The sequence below is a fragment of the Chelonoidis abingdonii genome, chromosome 5 (genome assembly GCF_003597395.2).
Source record: "Chelonoidis abingdonii isolate Lonesome George chromosome 5, CheloAbing_2.0, whole genome shotgun sequence".
In the NCBI taxonomy this organism is placed as follows: domain Eukaryota; kingdom Metazoa; phylum Chordata; order Testudines; family Testudinidae; genus Chelonoidis; species Chelonoidis abingdonii.
In genome coordinates this window covers 55,371,841-55,397,655 of record NC_133773.1, presented here as the reverse complement: position 1 = coordinate 55,397,655, position 25,815 = coordinate 55,371,841, and the positions used below count along the sequence as shown (strand labels likewise).

The window sequence follows — 25,815 nt, the reverse complement described above, 5'->3', positions numbered from 1 at the left end:
AAACAGCTAATTTGCAGGAAGCCAGGGATGGGGAGGAGAAGCCTCAGGAGCATTCAGGGGAGGAGGCAGAGGCGGAGTGAGGTGAACTGGGGCCAGGGGAAGAGCAGGGAGCTGCTGGGGTTTTGTTCAACTGGTATGTCCCTAGCTTCAAGTGCACTACCTCTAGGAGCCCTAACCGTAGGAGTTCCTACAAGTTGTCTCTCATGGGACAACCAGTTCTAAAAGGGCTTCTAAATTTAACAACTGGATCCTGCAAGCTAGTGGGAACCGGCTCCAGCTCACCACTGCCTATGGGTAGGGCTCTTGGAGCTAGGGTAAGGGTTCCTATGGGTAGGGCTTCCCACCCTAGGGTTAGGGTTCCTAAAGGTAGGGCACTTGGAGCTAGGGTTAGGGTTCCTATGGATAGGGTGCCCCGCCCTATGATTATGGTTCCTATGGGTAGGGCACTTATAGCTATGGTTAGGTTTCCTAGAGGTAGGGCAGTTGGAGCTAGGGTAATGGTTCCTCTGGGTAGGGCTTACTGCCCTAGGGTTAGGATTCCTATGGGTAGGGCTTCCTGCCCTAGGGTTAGGTTTCCTATGGATAGGGCGCTCGGAGCTAGGGTTAGAGTTCCTATCAGTAGAGCTTCCCGCCCTACGGTTAGGGTTATTAAGGGTAGGGCACTTGGAGCTAGGGTTAGGGTTCCTATGGGTATGGCTTCCCACCCTAGGGTTAGGGTTTCTAAGGGTAGGGCACTTGGAGCTAGGGTTAGGGTTCCTATGGGTAGGACAGCCTGCCTTAGGGTTAGGGTTCCTGTGGGTAGGGGACTTGGAGCTAGGGTTGGGGTTTCTGTGGGTAGGGCACTTGGAGCTACGGTTAGGGTTCTTAAGGTTAGGGCTTCCCACCCTAGGTTTAGGGTTCCTAAGAGTAGAGAATTTGAAGTTAGGGTTTCAATGGGTAGGGCTTCCAGGCCTAGGGTTAGGTTTCCTATGGGTAGGGCACTTGGAGCTAGGGTTAGGGTTCCTAGAGGTAGGGCTTCCCGCCCTAGGGTTTAGAGTTCCTATGGGTAGGGCACTTAGAGCTAGGGTTAGGGTTCCTATGGAAAGGTCTTCCCGCCCTATGGTTAGGGTTCCCTAGAGCAAGACACTTAGAGCTGGTATTAGGGTTCCTGTGGGTAGGGCGCTCCGCCCTAGGGTTAGGGTTCTTATGGGTAGGGCACCTGCAGATTTGGTTATGGTTCCTATAGGTAGGGCTTCCTGCCCTACGGTTAGAGTTCCTAAGTGTAGGGCACTTAGAGCTAGAGTTAGGGCTCCTATAGGTAGGGATTCCCGCCATAGTGTTAGGGTTCCTAAAGGTAGGGCACTTGGAGCCAGGGTTAGGGTTCTTAACAGTAGTGCAATTGGAGCTAAGGTTAGAGTTCCTATGGGTAGGGTTTCCCACCCTAGGGTTGGGGTCAATAAGGGTATGCCACTTTGAGCTAGATTTAGGGTTCCTATGGGTAGGGCGCTTGGAGCTAGGATTAGGGTTCACATGCGTAGGGCACCCCGCCCTAGGGTTAGGGTTCCTATGGCTAGGGGACCGCACCCTAGGGTTAGGGTTCATATGAGTATGGCAATTGGAGCTAGGGTTTGGGTTCCTATGGGTAGGGCACTGCGAGCTAGAATTAGGGTTCCGATGGGTATGGATTCCCGCCCTAGGGTTAGAGTTCCTATGGGTAGGGCACTTGGAGCTAGGGTTAGGGTTCCTATGGTTAGGGTACCCCACCCTAGGGTCAGGGCTACTAAGGTTACGGCACTTGGAGCTAGGCTTAGGGTTCCTATGGGTAGGGCACCCTGCCCTAGGGTTAGGGTTCCTGTGGGTAGGGATTCCCACCCTAGGGTTAGGGTTCCTCTGGGTAGGGCACTAGGAGCTAGGGTTAGGGTTCCTATGGTTAGGACACCCCACCCAAGGGTTAGGGTTCCTATGGGTAGGGATTCCTGCCCTAGGGTTAGGATTCCTATGGGTAGGGCACTTGGAGCTAGACTTAGGGTTCCTATGTGTAGGGCACCCCACCCTAGGGTTAGAGTTCCTATGGGTAGGGCACTTAGATCTACCATTAGGGTTCCTATGGGTAGGTCTTCCTGCCTTTGGGGGTTAGGGTTCGTATGAGTAGAGAACTTAGAGCTAGGGTTATGGTTCCTAAGGTTAGGGAACTTGGAGCTAGGGTTAGGGAACCTAAGGTTAGGGAACTTGGAGCTAGGGTTAGGGAACCTAAGGTTAGGGAACTTGGAGCTAGGGTTAGGGTACCTAAGGTTAGGGAACTTGGAGCTAGGGTTAGGGTTCCAATGTGTAAGGCTTCCCACCCTAGGATTAGAGTTCCTATGGGTAGGGCACTTGGAGCTAGATTTAGGGTTCCTATGCTTAGGGCACCCTGCCTTAGGGTTAGGTTTCCTATGGGTAGGGCTCTTTTAGCTAGGATTAAGGTTCCTATAGCTAGGACACTTGGAGCTAGGGTCAGATTGCCTATAAGTAGAGCTTCTCGCCCTAGGGTTATAGTTCCTCAAGGTGTAGGGCACTTGGAGCTAGGGTTAGGGTCCTTAAGGATGCACCACTTGGAGCTAGGGTTAGGGTTCCTATGGGTAGGGTGCGCCGCCCTAGTGTTAGGGTTCCTATGCGTAGGGCTTCCCGGCCTAGGGTTACGGTTCCTAAGAGTAGGGCACTTGGAGCTAGAGTTAGGGTTCCTATGGGTTGTGCACCCCTTCTTAGGGTAAAGGTTCCCAAAAGCAGGACACTTAGAGCTAAGGTTAGGGTTCCTATGGGTAGGGCTTCCCGCCCTAGGGTTAGGGTTCCTAAGGGTAGAGCACTTGAAGCTAGAGTTAGGTTTCCTGTGGGTAGACACTTGCAGCTAGGGTTAGGGTTCCTATGGGTAGGGCGCCCTGCCCTAGGGTTAGAATTCCTATGGGTAGGGCACTTGGAGCTATGGTTAGGGTTCCTAAGGGTTTGCGCACTTGTAGTTACGGTAAGGGTTCCTATGGGTAGGGCACCCCGCTCTAGGGTTAGGGTTCCTATGGGCAGGGCACTTGGAGATAGGATTAGAGTTCCTATGGATAGGGCGCCTCACCCTAGGGTTAGAGTTCCTATGGGTAGGGCACTTGGAGCTACGGTTAGGGTTCCTGTGGGTAGGGCACTTGGAGCTATGGTTAGGGTTCCTATGGGTAGGGCTTCCCCCCCTAGGATTAGGGTTCCTATGGGCAGGGCACTTGGAGATAGGGTTAGAGTTCCTATGGATAGGGTGCCTCGCCCTAGTGTTAGGGTTCCTGTGGGTAGGGCGCCCCACCCTAGGATTAGGATTCCTAAGGGTAGAGTACTTGGAGTTTGGGTTAGTCTCTCTAATGGTTGGGCACTTGGAGCTAGGGTTAATTTTCTTATCGGTAGGGCACCCAGCCCTAGGGTTAGGGTTCCTAAGAGGAGGACACTTAAAGCTTGGGTTTGGGTTCCTATGGGTAGGGCCAGGTGCCCTAGGGCTAGGGTTGCCATGGGTAGGGCTTTTCACCCTAGGGTTAGGGTTCCTAAGGTTAGGGCACTTGGAGCTAGGTTTAGGGTTACTATAGGTAGGCCACTTGGAGGTACGGTGAAGGTTCCTATGGCTAAGGCTTCCCACCCAAGGGTTAGAGTTCCTTTGGGTAGGACAATTGGAGCTAGGGTTTGAGTTACTATGTGTAGGGCTTCCCTCCCTAGGTTTAGCATTCCTATAGGTTGGGCGCCCCGCCCTAGGGTTAGGGTTCCTATGGGTAGTGCATTTGGAGCTAGGGTTAGAGTTCCTATGGGTAGGGTGCTTAGAGCTAGGATTAGGGTTTCTATGAGTAGGACTTCCCGCCCTAGTGTTAGGGTTCCTTGGGTAGGGCTCCTCGCCCTAGGATTAGGGTTCCTAGGGTAGGGTACTTGGAGCTAGGGTTAGGTTTCCTATGGTAGGGTGCTTGGAGCTAGGGTTAGGGTTCCTATGCTTAGGGCACGTGGAGCTAGGGTTAGAGTTCCTATGAGCAGGGCTTCCAGCCCTAGGGTTAGCATTTCTATGACTATGGCACTTGGAGGTAGGATTAGGATTTCTATGCATAGGTCTTCCCGCCTAGGGTTAGGGTTCCTAAGCGTAGGGCACTTGGAGCTAGGGTTGGGGTTCCTATGTTCAGGATTCCCTCCCTAGGGTTAGGTTTCCTAAGAGTTGGGCACTTCCAACTAGGGTTAGGGTTCCGATGGTTCGGGGCATCCAGCCCTAGGGTTAGGGTACCTAAGAGCAGGACACTTAGAGCTAGGGTTAGGGTTCCTATGGGTAGGGCCTTCCCGCCCTAGGCTTAGGGTTCCTATGCGTAGGGCACTTGGAACTACAGTTAGGGTTCCTATGGGTAGGACTTCCCGCCCTAGGGTTACGGTTCGTGTGAGTACGATACTTGGAGCTAGGGTTAGGGTTCCTATGGGTAGGGCTTCCCGTTCTAGAGTCAGAGTTCCTAAGGTTAGGGCACTTGGAGCTTGGGTTAGGGTTTCTAAGGGTAGGGCACTTGGAGCTAGGGTTAGAGTTCCTATCTGCAGGGCTTCCTGTCATAGGGTTATGGTTCCTATGGGTAGAGCACTTGGAGATTGCGTTAGGGTTCCTATAGGTAGGCTTCCCGCCCTAGGGTTAGGATTCCTCAGGTTAAGGCACTTGGAGCAAAGGCTAGGGCTCCTATAAGTAGGGCACTTTGAGCTAGGGTGACGGTTCCTATGGTTAAAGCTTCTCGCTCTAGAGTTAAGGTTCCTATGGGTAGGACACTTGAATCTAGAGTCAGGGTTCCTATGGGTAGGGCTTCCTGCCCTAGGGTTAGAGTTCCTATGGGTAGGGTGCTTGGAGCAAGGGTTAGTGTTCCTAATGGCAGGGCACTTGGAGCTACGGTTAGGGTTCCTGTGAGTAGGGCTTCCTTCCTTAGGTTTAGCTTTCCTAATGGTAGGGAACTTGGAGTTAGGGTTAGGGTTCCTTGGGGTATGCCCCCCTGCCCTAGGGTTAGGGTTCCTGTGGGTAGGGCTTCCCACCCTAGGGTTCAGATTCTTAAGTATAAGGCACTTGGAAATAGAGTTAGTTTTCCTTTGAGTAGGGTGCTTGGAGCTAGGGTTAGGGTTCCTATGGGTAGGTTGCCCTCCCCTCGGGTTAGGGTTCCTATGGGTGGGGCACTTGGAGCTAGAGTTAGGGCTTCTCTGCATAGAGCTTCTGGCCTAGTTTAGGGTTCCTATGGGTAGGGCCCTTGGAGCTAGGGTTAGGGTTCCTATGGGTAGGGCTTCCCGCCCTAGGGTTAGAGTTCCTATGGGTAGGCTACTTGGAGCTAGCGTTAGTGTTCCTAATGGCAGGGTACTTGGAGCTACGGTTAGGGTTTCTATGAGTAGGGCTTCCTTCCCTAGGTTTAGTGTTCCTAAGGGTAGGGAACTTGGAGCTAGGGTTAGGTTTCCTTGGGGTATGGCTCCTGCCCTAAGGTTAGGGTTCCTGTGGGTAAGGCACTTAGAGCTAGGGGTAGGGTTCGTATGGATAGGGCTTTCCGCCCTAGGGTTAGGGTTCATATGGGTAGGGCTTCCCGCCCTAGGGTTAAGGTTCTTAAGGGTAGGGCACTTGGAAATAAGGTTAGTTTTCCTTTGAGTAGGGCACTTGGAGCTAGGGTTAGGGCTTCTCTGCGTAGGGCGTCACGCCTAGGTTTAGGGTTCCTATGGGTAGGGCACTTGGAGCTAGGGTTACGGTTCCTATGTGTAGGGCACCCCACCCTAGGGTTAGGGTTCCTAAGGGTAGGGCTTCCCGGCCTAGGGTTAGGGTTCCTAAGGGTAGGGCACTTGGGCCTAGGGTTAGGGTTCCTAAGGGTAGGGCACTTGGAGCTAGGGTTACAGTTCCTATGGGTAGGGCACCCCACCCTAGGGTTAAGGTTGCTAAGGGTAGGGACCTGGAGCTAGGATTAGGTTTCCTATAGGTAGGGTGCCCCCCCTAGGGTTATGATTCCTATGGGTAGGGTACTTGGAGCTAGGGTTAGGGTTCCTAAGGGTAGGGCATTTGGATCTAGGCTTAGGATTCCTATGGGTAGGGCCTCCCGCCCTAAGGTTAGGGTTCCTATAGGTTGGACTTCTCGCCCTCGGGTTAGAGTTCCTAGGGGTAGGGCACTTGAAGCTAGGATTAGCGTTCCTATGGCTAGGGCACTTGGGGCTAGGGTTAGGGTTCCTATGGGTAGGGCGCTGGAAGCTAGGGTTAGGGTTCCTATGGGTATGGCTTCCCGCCCTAGGATTAGGGTTCCTGTGGGTAGGATACTTGGAACTAGAGTTAGGGTTCGTTTGGGCAGTGATGAGGTGCCAAAATATTAACAACCGGTTTCCTCCTCCTCACCCAGGACTTCTGCACCATCTAAACCTCCACGTTCCTTGACAGCCTCCCCCACCCCCCTTCCCTGTCCCTTGACTGCCCCCTGCCGCCCCATCCAACCCCTGCTCCTTCCTGACTGCTCTTCCGGGACCCTGGTCCCAATTCAATCCCCCTGTCCCCTGCCCTCTGACTGCCCTGACACTAATCTATCCCCCCAACTCCCCTGCCCTGTATCCAACACCCTCTCCATGCTCCCTGCCCCCTTACTGCGCTGCCTGGAGATGGGGGTCGGGCTGAGACCGGAGCCAGGGCACCCAGCTGGCCGGGTCCGGGCCGGAGCTGCGCCGCCCAGCTGGCCGAGGTCAGGACCGGGCCAGAACCGCGCTCCCCGGCCAGCCGAGGTCGGGACCGGGCCGAAGCCGCACCGCCCTGCTGGCTACGTTAGGGACCGGGCTGGAGCTCCGCCGACCTCGGATGGGGTTGGGAGCCAGGCCTGAGCCGTGCAGCGCCTAGTGCCCTCCTCGCACCCCCACCCCCCTGCCCCAGCTCACCTGCGGGAAGCTGCTGGTTCCTTCTCAGAGGCTTCCCATGTGAACAGCTGGTTCGCGGAAAGCCGGGGAGGGGGAAGAGAAACCACGGGAGCGTTCAGTAGAGGAGGCAGAGGCGGAGTGAGGTGAACTGGGGCCGGGGGATGGGCAGGGAGCTGCTGGGGCTTTTGTTACATTTAAAAGCCCTTTTCGAACATGTTATCCCTCGTGGGAGAACTGGTTCTAAAAAGGCTTCTAAATTTAACAACCGGTTCCTGCAAACAGGAGGAAACCGTCTCCAGCTCACCACTGATTAGGGGCACTGTCCAAATAAATTCTGCAGTCAAGGCATACCCTTTAGAGGCATAGCGCAGAACTTCAGCCTGGGGGTAGGGAGATGGGAGTGCTGACATGGCTTTAAGCCACTTTTGTGCCGATCGGATCTTGGGCTTGTCTAGGAGCTGGAGAGGCACCTGGTGTAACTTAGGCCCTGGTCTGAGTTATGACAATTTTCTGTGATGCAGACCTATCCGGAATGTCTTGGCCACACCCATGTGCCAGTACTTGCAAGGTGCCCCTGTAGAGGCAGCTGTCTATAGTTCCTATCCCAAGGGAATCCTCCTCTGTCCAAATATAGAGCTTTTAGGTCCCCTTTGTGATTCTCAAGCCCTATTATACAGCGTAAAGTGGCTAAGGTGGGGATGAGGATCTCACCCCTTGATATTGATCCCTTGAGTATATGATGCAGCCTTCAATTACATCATCAGAGATGCTTAATGACTCCTTTGTTTCGGTCTTCACTGAGAAGTCTGAAGGAATGTCTAACATAGTGAATGCTTATGGGAAGGGGGTAGGTTTAGAAGATAAAATAAAAGAAGAGCAAGTTTAAAATCACTTAGAAAAGTTAGTACCTGCAAGTCTCGGGCCAATGAAATGCATCCCTAGAATACTGAAGGAGTTAATAGAGGAGGTATTTGAGCCTCTTAGCTATATCTTTGAAAGTCATGGAGACGGGAGAAGATTCCAGAAGACTGGAAAGGGCAAATATAGTGCCCATCTATAAAAAGGAAATAAAACAACCCAGGAAACTACAGACATTATTTAATTCTGTGCCAGGGAAGATAATGAGCAAGTAATTAAAGAAATCATCTGCAAACACTTGGAAGTGGTAAGGTGATAGGGAATAGCCAGCATGGATTGTAAGAAACAAATCTGTCAAACCAATCTATAGCTTTCTTTGATAGGATAACGAGCTTGTGCGATAAGGGAAGAAGCGTGATGTGGTAATACCTAGATTTAGTAGGCATTTGATACGGTCTCGCATGATATCCTATCGATAAACTAGGCAAATACAATTAGATGGGGCTACTATAAGGTGGGTGCATAACTGGCTGGATAACCGTACTCAGAGAGTATTTAATGGTCCCAATCCTGCTGGAAAGATTAACAAGTGGGTTCCGCAGGGGCCGTTTTGGGACTGGCTCTGTTGAATATCTTCATCAACGACTTAGATGTTGGCATAGAGAAGTCGCTTATTAAGTTTGCGGCACGAATACCCAATGGGAGGATTTGCAACTGCTTTGAGGACAGGGTCAAAATTCAAAATGATCTGGACAAATTGGAAGAAATTGGTCTGAGGTAACTGATGAGTTCAAGAAAGACAAATGCAAAGTGCCCACTTAGGAAAGGAACAATTAGTTTCACACATACAGAGTGGGAAGAGACTGTCTAGGAGGAGTATGACAGAAAGAGATAGGGTCATAGTGGACCACAAGCTAAATATGAGTCAACAGTGTGATACTGTGCAAAAAAGCAAACGTGATTCTGGGATGCATTAACAGGTGTTGTTGTAAACAAGACACGAGAAGTCATTCTTCCTCTCTACTCTGCGCTGGTTAGGCCTCAACTGGAGATACTGTGTCCAGTTCTGGCACCGCATTTTAAGAAAGATGTGGAGAAATTGGAGGATCCAGAGAAGAGCAACAAGAATGATTAAAGGTCTTGAGAACATGACCTATGAAGGAAGGCTGAAAGAATTGGGTTTATTTAGTTTGGAAAAGAGAAGACTGAGAGGGGACATGATAGCAGTTTTCAGGTATCTAAAAGGGTGTCCTCAGGAGGAGGGAAAAACTTGTTCACCTTAGCTTCTAATGATAGACAAGAAGCAATGGGCTTAAAGTGCAGCAAGGGAGATTTAGGTTGGACATAGGAAAAGTTCCTAACTGTCAGGTAGTTAAACACTGGAATAAATTGCCTAGGGAGGGTTGTGGAATCTCCTTCTCTGGAGATATTTAAGAGTAGGTTAGATAAATGTCTATCAGGGATGGTCTAGACAGTATTTGGTCCTGCCATGAGGGCAGGGGCCTGGACTCGATGACCTCTCGAGATCCCTTCCAGTCCTAGAATCTATGAATCTATGAATCACATACTGTTTCTTCAGTAATACACTACAGCATCATACCATTTGTATGCATCTTGAGATATACTTTTTATTCTTTTATACTGTAATTTCATATCTTAAAGGTATATCTTTATTAGTTTTTTTTAAGTCTCTTCAAGAAATGTAGCAATAGTTTTCTCAGCACTCATATACTAAACAGTTTTTGTTTTTTTTTTACCCAAAACACAGACGTCATTATGTATAATGTTATAACTCAGGGGATAAGATTTAGCTAATTTAGCTGTGAAGTTAGGTGTCCTATATCTGTAACAATATACTTTCACTATTCTCTGTTATGTAGTTGGGTCCCAATCCTTCAGAGACTTATACACAGCCCTTCCTCTGGATTTACTGAAAATCTCTCTCTCTCTCTCTCTCTCTCTCATCTTATATATATTTTCATACATAGACAGAATATTTCATTCTGTTTCACGCTCCCCTCAAAAAATTCCATTTCATTCTACATCATATCAATTATTTGTGCAAAAGTACTCTTTGATATCTTACAGCCAGATACTATGAGGTGCTAAGCGCCTCCTTTGAGACATTGATTGCTGTCAAATTGAGTCTTTACAGCCTTGTCTGAAAACTGAGACCTGTAAAGTTCTTGGTATTTCTTCCATGATAATTGCTAGATTTGTACGCTGTGCCGGAATTACCACTGTTTTTCATTGATAAAGTGTGAAAATACCAGATATCTGATATCTCATAATCATGAGGAAACCTTTCTGCCTGTGCTGATGATTTATCGCTACACTGTCAGTGGTGTCGTTTCCCTGTCTTGCACTGACAACATTAATGTGTGTCCCAATCCCCTTCACAATCAAATCGGTACAGGCATTTCCTTCACTGTAAACCTAGTGCTGGTTTTATAATAGCTTTCCTCCTTTCATTTTTACAAATTGTCAATTAAGTTTTCTTGTCACATATCAAAATGTTTCTGTAGAACAAAGTATTGGTTCCTATATACAGTCTCAGCACCCATTATTTGTTTTCATTTGTTTTTATTATAATTTTTTCTTCCTCGGTCAATTTTTTTTCCCATAGACTACATTGCAGTCTTCTCTTTCACAAAGGGATTCATCTTTCCACATTATTTTCAGAAATGTGTCCCTAGACTTCTTCATTTAAATAAGATGATAATGCATAATAAAATCAAAGGTATATTTTAACCTTCCCTTTAACCTTTTCTTCTTTATTGGTTATAAGGGGGAAAAAACAAGAAAAGGAGTGTGATGCTTCATATTAACATGTAAAAAAATAAGGTTCAGAAGACTCTGTGGTCATATATATATATATGACCATGCAAAGCTGATTTATTTTCATTGTTTAGAGGTAAATGTAGGATTAAAGAAACGCTTTCAAGATTGTGAAACCCAAAATATTACTCATGGTCCCTTTAAAATTGCACATGTAATTTTTGTTACAATTTCTGAATCTTTTTCCCCCTAAAATAACTTTGTATGGAAATGGAAAATGCCCACACTCCTGTGTGGTCTTAGAAAAACAAAGCCAGAATAGCATTTCTCTGCAAGCACTACAGGTAATGATAATTTTCAATATAGTGCCTAATCATAAGAGCAGGCAGGCACAGAAAGGGCAGATTACAGGCTACTACATCATGTGTACATACCGTCAAAAATCAGCTGGTAAATTAGCTTTTTGGCCTGCCAGCATTGACAGTGTTCTTTTAAACATTTAAAATAACTATACTTAGTTACTCATAATCTCATACTTTGGATGTGATGATTATGAAGTGTATAGTCAAATCTTTTCAGCACATTGTGAGTAGTTTATTATCACGTTGTCATTTTAGAAAGGCTTATTTATAATGATTCATACTGAAATGTGAACAATTCAAAGTTTTTTGTTTGCACTTTCAGGAAAGAACAATATTCTAGTCAGTGCATTCGTTTTGCTTTAAAAAACCCCGAAAGTTCTCACTTGCTAGTGGAAATATGTAATGTCATGATTACATGCTCCTGTATTTTTAGCACAATGTAAACTTAATATATGTTAACTGTGGCATCATTTCTAGCATGCTGTGGACCAATTCCAGGCAGCAGGAACAATGTCTTTCAGCAAATTAGATTGTTCTGTGAATTAAAAGCTGTTTTGTTGACTAGAATGTGGATGCATGCTGAGACGCAGTTAGCAAACCATTCTTTTCTTAATAGACGATTAAACATTAGAAGTAAAATTAAAGAATGCCACTAACGTACAAGTATTGTCCTAACATTTAAAAAAAAGACAAAACATCTGCTGGGTGTTTAAAATAATGATTCTTTAAACTTTTGTTTTCTAGGATCTTCTTTCAAATCAAGCTGTAGTAAAGGAGAAAAGACACTAGAATTTGTTCCAATAAATCTCCATCTGCAGAGAATGCATGTGCACAGTCCTCGGTTGAAAGGTAAAATATATTCGAGAAATGCTCTAATTGTGTCATACTGTAATGGAGTATATAAATAATCAGATTGTTTATTTTTCTTTTTAACCCTTTATAAACTCCATGCATTTTAACTCATAGCGCTGCTGTTCAAAAATCTCCAGTTTCTTCTATAGTAAACCATTGTGACTTGACAAAGAAGAATGGGGCTTAGACAGGTGTGCCTTCAGGTTAGGCACTATATTCTCAATAGTACTAAAACACTTTTTTCATATAATGCCATATCTTGGTCACTTTGAAGTAATTGGGCAATTTTCCTTTGACTTCAGCGGAACCAAGATTAGGCACATGCTGTTTAAACTTGGTCAACATGGCCCATGAAATGGTATGAGAGGGAAGTAGTTAAATGGCTTGGTTTCCTTTTCATTAACTCCTTTTCATTACAATAGGCTTTTCAGTAGACATGTGTGCAACTGGCTGGCATGAGTTTACATGGATTTTAGGGCTGAGAGATTAGAGAGAAAAATTAGTCACAAAAATTATAGTGCCTTACAAAGAAAATTTTTCTTAAGCTCTGTTTGCAATTGTTTTGTTTGCTTTTGATCAATATTCATCTAAGGAAAGATTTGTTTGTTAAAATGTTTGTGGAAAATGAATTCTTAAACCTTAGCTGAGATTTATATAATCATAAAACATAAGCAGAAATGAAGTTTAGGTCATCTGATCAAGGAATAGAAACAATACCATGTACCTGGGGTAACCAGTCACACAGCTCAAGCATTTGGTTATGGATATTGAATATCCAAAGGAATATTTGCAGCAAACTATTAACAAGTAAACCACAGGTTGTAATTTGTTTGCATAAAATAGTCAGTAAACAATTTCACACAGTGTACAAATTTCTAACAAATGCAGTATGTTGCTGTTGTGTTAATGAACAAGAAAAAGGATCAAATTCACTCAATAAATTGTGTATTATTAACCAGTATTGTAGTCATGTAATAATTATAGCAGTAATTATAAGATAAAGAAGTGGAATTGATAGCAGGAATGCTAGAGACCTATAGGGCTAGACCTATAAGAATAGCTTAAGTAGTTAGCATAAGTATAAGGCCTTATAGCCTGAGTAGGAGTAATTGCTCAAAGAGTTAGGATATTTAAAAAAACTAACAGTAACCGTAAGTCACGAGATGGTATATGACTATCTATTGTTTTGTCATAATCACAAGTGTTGCAAACTGCTGATTGGTACAAACTGCCTTCTCACAGTTACCTATCTGAGTATTTTTGGAGGGGAATATTAGCAAAGTAATATTACCATAGTAATTCAACTGATGTATATGCTAAAAAGTTTTGCGTAATTAATATACTACCCTATAGGATAAGGGCACCCCAATATTATGAGGGTGAGGAAGTTAAGGTATGTTAAAGAAGGGAAGAGCTATGCATACATATGCATGAAGAGGACCATCAAGGCCTATAAAACATCTGGTCTCAGCTCAGATACAGCTGTTGAAGTTCTTCATCCACATGCCGGAGTTAGACTAGGATCTGTCTCAACCTTTAGAGCTTTCCCCAAGGATAGAATGATAGAGTGAGTGTGTATATACCTGGCAATGGTGCCGGTTGCTCCGACAGTTTCATATTACATCATTTTACTTGTTGAGATTGTTTTATTTATTGGACCAATCATTGTAATCATAACACTTTTACAGTTACACAAGATCTTCCCTGAGTGTGGGTGTTGCTGTCATGGCTGTGCCCCACAGGGCTCCTAGAGTATTCTGATAATAGTGGACCTGATCTTGAGACAAGAACCTACCAAATTACAGAGTCCTAATTGGGCAAACTAAGCCAATAATCTAATCAATGAACAATCAAAAGATCAGGCAACAATATGGAAAAAGCAAAATTCTGAACAAGACCAATGAATTTTATGAAGTCCTATGTGTTCCTTATGAATTTGCATGCAATAGGATTTGCAGGGAATGGCTTCATCCAGAAGGCTTATCACATGACCAACTATCACAAATTTTATTATAAACCAAAATGAAGCTTCAAAATTCAGTCTGAAAAAGTACCTGCTGCTCCAGTGACAGTAAAAGGGTTTCACTTTCCATTTTGCTCTAATGTTTATGGGGCCCTTGGGGTTAGAGTCCATTCTTTTAAGCTTGCAGAACTATATTTAGGCAGTAGTGTTCCTTGTACAAAATGTTTGCAGGGAGAACAAGCACTGTTTACCTTCTGTAGAGTATATTTTGTATGCTGAGTAACAGAGAAAGTTATTACAATAAAAGAAGCTAAGTGGCCAGCCAATTTTTTCCTTTATTCTCCATCAAAATTATCTACCAAATCCTGAAGGCCATACTCAGACAAAATGCTTTGACATTAATGAGTATTTTGCCTGAGTAGATGTCAGGATTTGGCCCAATGTTAAAACTTTATGAAAGATGTAGGACTAATTCCACTGAAATGTCTTAAGGCTTACTAACTGCCAGCTATTGATTTAGTGTGACCTATGAGGAAGCTGAGAGTTTCTGGCACTGAATACAGGCTTTGAGAAATTAAGCAGTTGCTACTAAGTTCCTTCAGAGAAATCTGAAGGATTCTATTTTAATAAGGGTCTATTTCTGAGATGAATAATTAGTGATAGTAGGGGCCATATTTTTACAAATGCTGAACACCCTTAGCAACAGTTGAAGTCAATGAGAGTTGTGGATGCTCAGCCCCTCTAAAACTCGGGTCCTGCGGGGTAGATTTGAGTTAAAGGGACAATGGAATCTTTGATAGTGTTTATGGAATTGCGATGAACAAGCATTTCAGCTGTAAGATTTTTATTTTTGTTGTGATTTTCCTTGAGCTACCAATGAGTTGTTTGATATTATATGCAGTTCCATACTCATTATTGAACTTGTTGTGGGGCTTATTTTACAGAAAGAGTGCATGATCATTTTTGCATTGGGAAGTGATTTGCTGAGATAGTATGTTATGAAGGGATTTGTTTAAGATCGATGCTTGGTAGAGTCAGGATATAGGGCTGAGGTGATGGGATTTTAAATAAGAGTTGGTTTCTCTGATGATAATTTGTGTTAATTTCCAATGTGATGTGAGATGTTCTCTGGGCACTTTTCTTTCCCTTGCTTCTTTTTAGGTTGTCTCTCATCACTCTAGCTTCATTGACAGAGTGTGTGACAAAGTGGTAATGTTGTTCATGTTTCCCTGAATAATGTGTGTGCGTGCCTCAGTTTCCCCTGTGTGTTACTCAAGTATCTAGTTGATGGGACAAAGGTTTGTGATACTTGCAGAGGCCCCTAGAGGGAAGATGTGACTGCCATCTGGCTGCCTGGGCACAGACAATGGGCGACTCTCTGTATTTTGGCAACTGATAGTCAGGGCCCATCCTCTGTGAGAATCAGCCGGAGGTGTTCGAGAACCAAGTGAGAGGTGGAGGCCAGGTGACCTGTTTGCCCGGGAAAGAGACACAGGAAGGAGGAGGGCAGCTAGGTGTGACTGAGGCTGGACTGCTGGAAGCTGGTCAGTCTCCTGCTGGGACTTGGAGGTGGAAGGGAAATCCTGTGCTCTGGTTCCCCCTAAGATGGACTTTGATGAATATGCCTAATTTCTCTGCTAACAAGATCTGTTCTATGCTGTGTTCCCAATGACTAATAACGCCTTCTGTTTTACCTCACTGGCTGAGAGTCACTGCTGATTGTGGAGGTGTGGCAGAATTCATATGGCCAGCATTTTTCTGTGCCCCCCCCCCCCACACACACACAGAAAAAGGCAAAAAAAATCTGACAGGGAACATGCGCGTTTTCACAGGCAGCGCGTCTGTTCCAGCGTGCCTGGAGCAGCCTCAGAGATGGGGGAGGTGAGCTGTGTATACGTGCCTGTGTGGTTGATCACCGAGGAGGATGCGGGGTGAGTATACATGCATGCCAACAAGAGAGTGAGAAAGAGAGACTCTGTCCCTCTTGCTTGCTACTGCAGCTTGCTGGCATGGAAAGGTAAGTCTTTTTATTGTGCAGGATGCAGGCTAGCAGCAGAAATGTATCAGCCTGCCTGTTAGTTAATTGATCTCCTTGTCTGAGGCACAAATGTAGCAGCCTGCCTACACAGTAACATTGTTAATGTTCCTATTGTTAGTTAACTGTTCCCATTCTCCGTCAATTCCACCTGGATCATAAAACTTGTGAAAATTTTTAGGCCACTACATTGCCAGAGTAATGTAACGGAGCTTTATAAATGACAATAAGGGAATCCTCATCTAGGAAGATCTATGTTCTTTCTCACTTTTTTCCTGTGCCAAAGTGGCACAATGAGGTTAGATTGCAGCTCAGGATTTATTTTACATACCTATTTTAAAAAAAAGATTTTGAGGGCAAATAAAACATTTACCAAGTCAATAAAATGTCAGGACAATCAGAACCAAGCACTTCCCAAAGTACCCAGCCAGGACCAGGACAACGATTAGCAAAAGTGTATGACTTGCATGTGTGAAAGTCTGAGCAATTTAAAATTACCTTCTACTTTTTTTTTTTAACGTTTGGTGTTCTGTAATGTAATTTTAATGGACATCCAGGATTATAACTGGAATGCAGGGTATTAGTGTTTGTAACTTAAGTTTCATGTGTTTAGGAAATGATGGACAGTTATAGTAACTTTTTTCTGTATTGTAATTTAAATAAATGACCAAAACAATTGAAACTGGTGTGATTATATTGCATTATTTTGACAAATAAAATGTGCATCAGTTTGCATAATTTTGAATTTTTTGGCAAAGGATCACCCTAGGAGTATTTAATATTAGGTGGCAAGAGAATCTTTGTCTGACTTGGCTACTATATTGTTTAATCTTTTAAAATGATTATCAGGTGCTTAGGGACATTCATGCTAGATGTATTTTTTATAGATTTAAATATAAATAAATCAAGGCAGCACATGCATCTACCAAAACTTAACTATAAAGCTAATTTCCCAATGTGTAAATAAATAAATGAATATATAGCTCTGCTGTAATAAAGCAGAACTAATGCTGTCGTGTCTCATAATGACAAACTAAATAATCTCCAGTAAACTTCAGGTGCTCCTAGACCACTGACTTAATTTTTCATCCTAATTCATTGTGTAGATGTATTGTAATAGCTAGCAATAACTTTTTCATAGCTTACTAACCAGACCAGTTAGAGCAGCAAATGCAAATAACCACAGATCCTGTTGAAAATATAGAAAGTTTTCACATTCCCTCCACAGGGCCTTAAAAGGGGTGGGGGATAGATAGGCCCCATACTGGCAATGGGAGGTAGCCTGTAGAATCAGTGGCCCCACTCCCACTGCCTCAATTGTCAGGCTTGGAGAGGGGAGTTAAAAGGGGAGACCTAGCCCTGTGCAGGACTGAGCAGGGAGGAGAACAGAGCTCTGCATCTCTTGAAGGGACAGAAGCCTAATTGCAGTCCATAGACTGAGCTGCCTTGCCAGCCAGATGAGCCCCTGTTAGAATGGATGACAAGCACCTAGAAGAATCAGCAGAAGCATGGGCTGTTTGGAGATAAGCCTAAAACAGAAAGACGGGGTCTCACCAAAGGTTTGTTGGACCACTGTGTTCTGAGCTGTGGGGGGTTTTGTCCTGGGTTTCCCTTGGACTTTAATACCCTGGAATGGGTAGCAGAAAAGCATGCCTTGATCAGAGGGTCTGTTATCTAGGATCTCACAGAGACAGCCAGAGGTGATGCTAGCCCACTGGGGGCCCTAAGTAGGAATACCCCAACTGAAAAACACATAATAAAAGCGAATAGGAGCTCCCCTTGAGTGCCTGGGGGCCTAAACAATTGTTTAGTCTGCTTATGCCTAGCCCTGGCTTTGGAGACAGTCACCTACCAGCAGAGACCTGCAGCTGAGTGCGTTGTGCCTTGATGGGCCACAAGAGGTGCCACAAAGGCAACCCACGCAACACAAGGTGTAATTTTGTGTCATATGTCAGTTGTCAGTGTTTAGTGCGGAATACCTTATCTGTACTACTTGCATATAATTTTTAGCATAATCTTATACAGGTAAAAGATATGTTTAATGGAATTTGTCCAATGAGAGAGAGAGAAATAGTAAGAAAGTCAAGGCTTACTGATCAATTGATATCAGTACATTGATAAATTGATGATATTTTGTTCTAAATTGCAATACAAATGCAGAAATCACACCTCTGAAGCTCTAACATTTTCCTGGTACATTGACTCGAAACAGAACCCAAAGTACTTGACCTCTACTAACTGTACAAACTATAAAATTATAATCACCTACCACTATGGATGAGCATCCACCTTTTGGCTGGAATGTGGGAATTGTTTACAGCAAACCACACAACAATTTAATACAAGAAGTGAAGAATACAGTATCTTACTGAAACCACACAAGGGATTTGGATAGGCGGGCTATAAGTACACAAATTTGAATGTGGGCAATATCCTGTAAAAGCACTATCAATTTTTTAAAATCCACAGCAGCTCAAACCTTAATTTTATGTCTCAGATGAAGGCACCCCCTCAGCAGCACAACACTGTGTAGGTATATTTTTAAACAGTGACTTTGAAAAAAGAGCACCACATATTGAATCGACAATAAACTTTTTTTTTTTTTGTGTAGTACCTGGATTTTTCTTAGCGTTTCCCATCTTCTATTACCTGCCTGACGCCACTTAGCTTGTGAGTTATGACAAGCAGACAACTGTTAGACTCTTCTTCTAAAATTGATTTAGTTTTAAAGGAGTGGATTAAGTTTTCTTAGGCATAATTTCCAAACATTCTTATCTTTTTTTTGTTTGTGTCATAACTATAAAGGGAAGGGAACAGCCCTCCTGTGTACAATACTATAAAATCCCTCAAGGCCAGAGACACCAAAATCCTTTTACCTGTAAAGGGTTAAGAAGCTCAGGAAACCTGGCTAACACCTGACTCTGGATTTCAGAAAAGCGGATTTCAGCTCCCTTAGAGAAATGATGGGCAGGATTCCCTGGGAAGCTGAACTGAAGGGGATGGGTGTCCAGGAGAGCTGGCAGTTTTTTAAAGGACATGCTCAGTGCAGCACAGGAAATCCTACTGTGTGCAGAAAAACAGCAAGCGTAGAAAGTGCCGCATGGGTTGCGGGAACTCGGTGGTGAGCTGAAGAAAAGAAAGCTTTACAAAAATGGAAGCTTGGCCAGAATGGACTGGGGAGGTATAATATTATTGTCGGGCCTGCAGGGATAAGAATCAAGGGGGGGGCAAAAAAAAGGGGGGGGGGCCCCCCCCCCCACAAGGGGGGATTTTTGGGTTTTTTGGGAAAAAAATAGGCAAGGCTGTGACGGATAATAGGACGGGTTCTACAAGTATGTACGCCACAAAGAAGAGGATTAGGGACTGTGTAGGCCCCTTACTCAATGCCAGGTATCCTATTGTGGAAGATATGGAAAGGCCTGAAGTACTCAATTCCTTCTTCACTTCAGTCTTTACGGGAGCTCACACTCCCAGACTACTAACTTGAGGGGACAAGAGAGGGGAGGAGGAGAGCGCCACTTTTGACAGAGGGCCGGATAGGTACTACTTAAAGACGTTACGACGTGCACAGTCTATGGGGACCGGCCACGACTGGTCGAGGGTGCTGGGGCGTTAGCTGATGTGATTGCGAGCGTTGACATATCTTTTAGAAATTCATGGCGAACGGAGAGGTCCAGAGGACTGGAATGAAAGCAAATTATAGTACCCTTATCTTTAAGAAGGAAAAAGGGATCCAGGGAACTACGACATCAGTCTCACCTCAATCCCTTGAATCTGAGCAGGTGCTGAAGGATCCATCCTGAAACGCTTAGAGGAAAACAGGTGATAAGAAGCAGTCAGCATGGATCACCAAGGTAAATCATGCTGACCACCTGGATGCTTTCTATGGATGAGATGACTGGACTTGTGGATGGGGGCAAAGCTGTTGATGTTGTATTACCTTGACTTGTAAGGTTTTTTGGCATGGTTTCCCACCAGCAATTCTCATCAGCAAACTAAGGAAGTATGGGGTGGAGGAATGACTTGAGTGATAGAAACTGGCTGATCAAATTGGGTCAGGGGTTAGGTATCAATGGCACCTCTCTAGGTTTGGCCACTAGTAACACGTGTGTGCCCAGGGTCTGTCTTTAGGGCCGTCTTTCATGTCTTCATTAATGATCTTGATGATGGGATAGATTGCACATAAGTAATTTGCAGATGACACCAAGTTGGGGGGTGGGTGGCACGCTGGAGGGCGGGATAGCGATCAGGGATTAGAAATTGGAGATTGGGCACAAAGCAACCTCATGAGTTCAACAAGGACAGTGCAAAGTCCTGCACTTAGGACAGAAAAACCCATGCACTGCTACAGGCTGGGGATGTTTTGGTATAGCCGTGCTGAAGAAGGATCTGGGGTTACAGGTGAGATGGGCAGTGAACATGAGCCTACAGTGTGCTCTTGTAGCCCAAACAGGCTCATAGATACTGGGCTGTATTAGTAGGAGTGTGCCGGCAGATCGGGGATGTGATTATTCCTCTATTTCAGGCATGGTGAACGGCCGCATCTGATATTGTGTCCAGTTGATATGGGCGCCACACTACCAAAAAGACGGTGAACAATTGGGAGGTCAGCGGAGGCACACAATGTTAGAGGACTAGGCATGACCTTTGAAGAGAGATGAAGGAACTAGGCTTATTTAGCCTGCAGAAGAGACGACTAAGGGGGGATTTGATAGCAACCTTTAACTACTTAAAGGGGGTGCTCCAAGGATGAGGGAGCTAGGCTGTTCTCAGTGGTGATGGAGGACAGCACAGGAGCTACATGGTTTTGAAGTTGCAGTTCGGAAGTCGGGCGGATATTATAAAAAACTTTTGACTAGGAGCGTGGTGAAGTATTGGAATGGGATTACCCTAGGGAGTGTGAATCTCCATTCTTTAGAGAATTTGGTTCCGGCTAGACCCGCCCTGGCTGGTTTTTAGGGAAGTGGTCTGCCTTTAGCAGGGGTTGACTCGATGACCTTCATGTAGGATCTTCCAACCTTTTGTTCTATGATTCTATGATGACCAAAGGACATAAGGGGACAAGATAATTTCACGATTCTTGTTTGGGAAGTTCTTTTGTCTTGTGCTCTTTGTTTTGGGGGTTGTTCCTTCTTGGGATAAGGGGACCAGACGATCATCAGGCTCTCCAAATTCTTTTGGACTAGTCCTCTCTTTTCAAACTTTAAGTGCCAGCCAGGCAGGCGTGTTAGTTTATTTTTGTTTCATAACTTGTAAATGTTCCTTTTTAGTCTGAGAGGATTTCTCTCGTTTGCTGTAACTTTAAACCTAAGGCTAGGGGGGTTCCTGTGGGCTTATGATCTGATTACCCTGTACACGTATTTCATCCTAATTTTACAGAGATGATTTTTACCTTTCTTTCTTTAATTAAAAGCTTTCTTTTTAAGAACCTGATTGATTTTTCCTTGTTTTAAGATCCAAGGGGATTGGATCTGGACTCACCAGGGATTGGTGGGGGAAAGGAGGCTGGATGGTTAAATTCTCCTTGTTTTAAGATCCAAGGGGATTGGATCTGGACTCACCAGGAATTGGTGGGGGAAAGGAGGGGGGATGGTTAAATTCTCCCTGTGTTAAGATCCAAGGGATTGGATCGGTGTTCACCAGGAACTTGGTGAAAAAGTCTCTCAAGGCTACTCAGGGAGGGGAAGGTTTTGGGAGGAAAGGAGGTGTTCCAGACTAAGGAATCTGAATGGTGGCAGCGAAATCAGATCTAAGCTGGTAGTTAAGGTCCCCACATCTGTACCCTAAAGTTCAGAGTGGGGGAGGAACCTTGACAGTTTGTTTCTAGGAGGGTTTTTTGTAAGATTTTCTCATCTGAATGAGATGGAAGTTAGGTATGTCGTTCCCATTAATCTGAATTAAAATTACAGATATAAAATGCTGACCCTGCAAAGATACCGTGCATCAAAATTAATGGGGTTCTGCCTAGGGGCAGAGGTCTGCTTACACGTATCCCTTTGCAACATTGGGATTTTAGATTGTAAGCTCTTTGGGACAGAGACAATCTTTTTATCATGTGTTTGTATGGAATGAGGCCCCAATCCTGACTGGAGCCAATAGCACCCACACACACTCGCAATACAAATAATATATAATAATAAATCTTTGAGAATCAGGATATGCTTATACCCATGTATGCATAATACTTCTTGAACACCATATCGTATCCAACTGTCAAAGTGCATGATGTTTATTGAAACAGGTTTTATTTGACAAGCACTAAAGACTTAGAGCTTGCATCAAATATATGCTCCGAGCAATATGTAGTACCTGTTAACCTTTTTGTGCTAAGTTCCACTTTGACTTCCAGTATATCTTTCCTCATCTTATGATTCACTTGTCATGTTTCAGAGGGCATCCAAAATGTTCTTAAGAGGTTTTCAGAAACAAATTAGCATGTAAACATTAATAGAGCTAGTGATTAAACAAACTGATGAGTCATAAAACTGTCATTAACCCTGAAACTGTCAGACTTCTTTAATATTTTGATACAAGGCAGGTTTTAATTCCATCTATCAAATGTATCTTAGTATTTCATTATAAGATGCCCAAAGTCAGTTCTTGAGAGGCTGGAGATTATGTGGGAGGAATGTTTGATGGAACTTACAAATGCAAATTTGTGCAAAATTGGTGACATTACACCACACTTTTAAATTTTATATATCTACACAACAAATGAGCTCTCCTTGCAAACTCTTAGAGGCACATTTTCAAATATGAGTGGCTAAAATACTTCACATTTGCATATGTTTATTGGGCATTTGAGTGACTTATTTGCACAATTATCTAATCTTCATGCAAAGAGGGTGAAACTCACGCTTGTGCAGAGAACCTGTGTATTACTAAAAACACACAAAATAGCGCTTGTGAGATTTTAGTGCTGCATAGGCCTTGTTCTGATTACTTCTATGGGGCAAATTTCACCCCAAATTCCTATTTGTACACAAATATTACAGATGCAATTAAATCACTCATATCTGAAAATGTAGTTTTCCATGTGATGTGTGCGTGCTTGTTTATAATGATTTAGGGCTGGATTTCACTGCGCTTTGGTTTAGACCATTAATGAATACTCCCATTTAATATACTATACTATATGTTTAAATTTCCAATTTAACAAACACTGAAGCCAAAAAATATTTCATTCTCTGTCAACTTTATTTGTAAACACTTTATTTTGTTCTTATGATGATGCTGCAAGAGCTGTGTCTATCTATTGTGACAGCTTTTATTTACTTTCCTATCAGTGCTGTAACCCAGCAACAGCATTGGGAACACAGAAATGGAAACTAAGATACACCAAAGGGCAACAATACCTGACTCATGCAGTCACAGGAAATCAATCATATGAAATAGAACCACAACATTTTAATAGATTTTCCCTTTGAAAGAGATGAAGAGAAAGATATTAGCCTTTATACCATTCAGAAATAATGCACATTCCTGAGAATCAAGGCTTGCACTAATGAATTGCTGTGACAGTGTCTTTGTATACATTCACCGAATCTAGTAACTAGCTGTTTTAGTGTCTTCCCCAGCACCAAGCGATGTTCTGGTAGCAGTAATAGTCAGGAGTGTGTTTTTGTAAGTTTGGCAATGAGATTGGGACCTTTCTTTTCGGAGGTAGAATGGATGTTGTAAATACTCATGTTTTTTGTGATCTCTAGGCTGTACTACTGCACTAAGCTTTACAAGAACCTACAGTCTCTTTGAAAACCAGCAGAAAGTTTCCAGTAGTTCAAAAAGCAATTGCTCACTTAATTGATTTGTAGAAAAATGGCCCCTGAAAAAGTTTGTAAACAGTTGTCTTTTTGCATAACAAAAAAAGAAAAATTAGAAATTTGTTATATTTTAATTGAAATTTATATTGAAGATATTATCAGCATTACTTACCACTACCTGTTTTTGGGAAACAAAAACATTAGTCAGTGCTTTCAATAATATTCATGAAAAAATAAACTATGGGGGTCTATTTTGAATCTTGCAAAATGAAAACAACTTGAAAGTTTCAATTTTTTGAACTTTATTTTTAAATTTCAACCAGCTGAGATTGCAAGTATGTTCAAAATAGGCTTCCAGTTTGCATCTGCTTGTAATATGAAGTATTGACTGTGCTCTGTGAAGCAATGTGTGAATTTAGACATCATCCTAACAGTTGAGAACTGCTAATGCAGTTGCTATAGCTGGACTAGATTTGGGAGAGGAGGCCCTGAGCTCTGGAACTGGTCTTATAAAGTTTGTTTGCTGACCTTTCAAGTGGGTTGTAAGACATCTTTTTATTTCAAGTTTTGGCTTGACAGTAAATGATTGAGTGTAACCGTTTGTATTTCTGCTTGGGGAGGAGTTTTCTTTTGATCACAGGAAGTTCTTAATTTGTAAGTGATATTAATGTTTTAATGTTAATAAGTTTTCAGAGGCTTGAGATGGATATTTTGTAAGTGTAAATAGCTTTATTAAAGTAATGGGATTTAAATACACCGTTCTTTATTTCCTATTTCTTTGTATTCCCTTCTCTCACATTCAAAAATAATAATTTTAAGATGTATTTTCAAATATCCCCATGCTTCACCAGTTTTGCAGGTATACACAAGAGACTATTTGATGACTTACACCCTTTATCACAACTTACTCTGAAATAACTGAGATGAGAATTTACAAAATGGTTTATGGTCATACAAAGTATTGTGAGCTCTCAGTGACCACCATGGATGTTGAATATAAAATAAAGCAAAACCATTGGGGTTTAGACTTTTGAATGCTTCCCTTTTACATATGTCATGAGTTATCTGTAAAAAAAATTCAGATGCCATTATCTAGTTAACCTCACAGTTTCATCCTCTTCTGTTTTAAAGTCACCATTGTTCTAAGAAATTAAAACTTGGCTCCAGGTCCTCAGAGATATATATGTGACTAACTCCCATAGGAATCAGTGGGAGTTAAGCACCTTGAGACCTTTGAGGATCTGGATTTTACTGTCATGTATAGTAGTGGAACTCTAATAACCCAAGATTATATACTACAGATAAAACTATGGTGGGCCTGCAATGAATGAACTACTTAGAAATCCTGGAGCTCACCGAAGGCTAATGACATTATTTAACTTCTGCTTTAAATGAGTTCTGAAAAGCAACAACATATCAGTGTAAAATCAGTTTGAATGCATCATCTTTGAAACTCAGCTCCACAAACAAAAATACAATCCATTTATGCAATGTTCTTGCTTATAGGGACATTTTGTCATCAGAATGCAAAAAAAAAAGACATGCTTTGGAGCCATAAACTGAATATATTTAAAAACTGACAGCTTTCGAGACTGAGAGGATTATATTTCAATTTAAATGTCAGGCTCCATCAATGGATACAACTAGTCTTAGCTGGAGAAAGATCCTCTTATGATTCCTTTGGGACAGATTTTTAAAAGGCCCAAAAGACCTCAGTTTTCACACCTATAGTCAACTGGGAACACAAAATTACAGCCATTATTAAATGCATGTGTAAACAACAGCCGTTAGATATCTAACATGAAGGTGAAATCAGATTTCTGTTTGTTACAATTTGTGCTAGCAGATAATTGTGCCTGCAGCTCACTGCTGGTACACAAAGAAAAGGGCAGTTTTAAAAGTTTTCACCTTTTCCCATAAGACAGAGAAGAAATCCATGTGGACTCCACAAGAGTTTAAAAGAAAGCAAGTACATAGAACTTTTCACTTAAAATATTAAATGGCAGTGAATGACATGCTTACAGTCTGTAAGTAGCTATATGAGAAGATTTCTGATAGGAGAAAGTGACAGAGTCCTGTGGCACCTTATAGATTAACAGACGTATTGGAGCATAAGATTTCGTGTACATTCATCTGACGAAGTGGGTATTCACCCATAAAAGCTTATGCTCCAATACATCTGTTAGTCTATAAGGTGCCACAGGACTCTTTGTCGCTTTTTACGGATCTAGACTGATACCTGATAGGAGAAGGCTCTCTAATCTAGCAAGCAGAAGGTATACCAAAATCCAATGGCTGGAAGCTGAAGCTAAATAAATAACAATTTAGAAATAAGGTGCAGATTTTAAATGGTGAGGG

General features: G+C 43.3%; 1 protein-coding gene across 3 annotated transcripts in view; it reads left to right on the top strand.

The window, feature by feature from the left end:
- Nucleotides 1-25,815, top strand: part of INPP4B (inositol polyphosphate-4-phosphatase type II B) — a 329,709-nt gene that overhangs the window by 158,487 nt on the left and 145,407 nt on the right. For all 3 annotated transcript variants that reach the window (XM_032768984.2, XM_075066288.1, XM_032768983.1), the window contains one exon: nt 11,592-11,696. In XM_032768984.2, the coding sequence (XP_032624875.1) occupies nt 11,592-11,696 (105 nt within the window). The remainder of the gene's footprint in view (nt 1-11,591; nt 11,697-25,815) is intronic.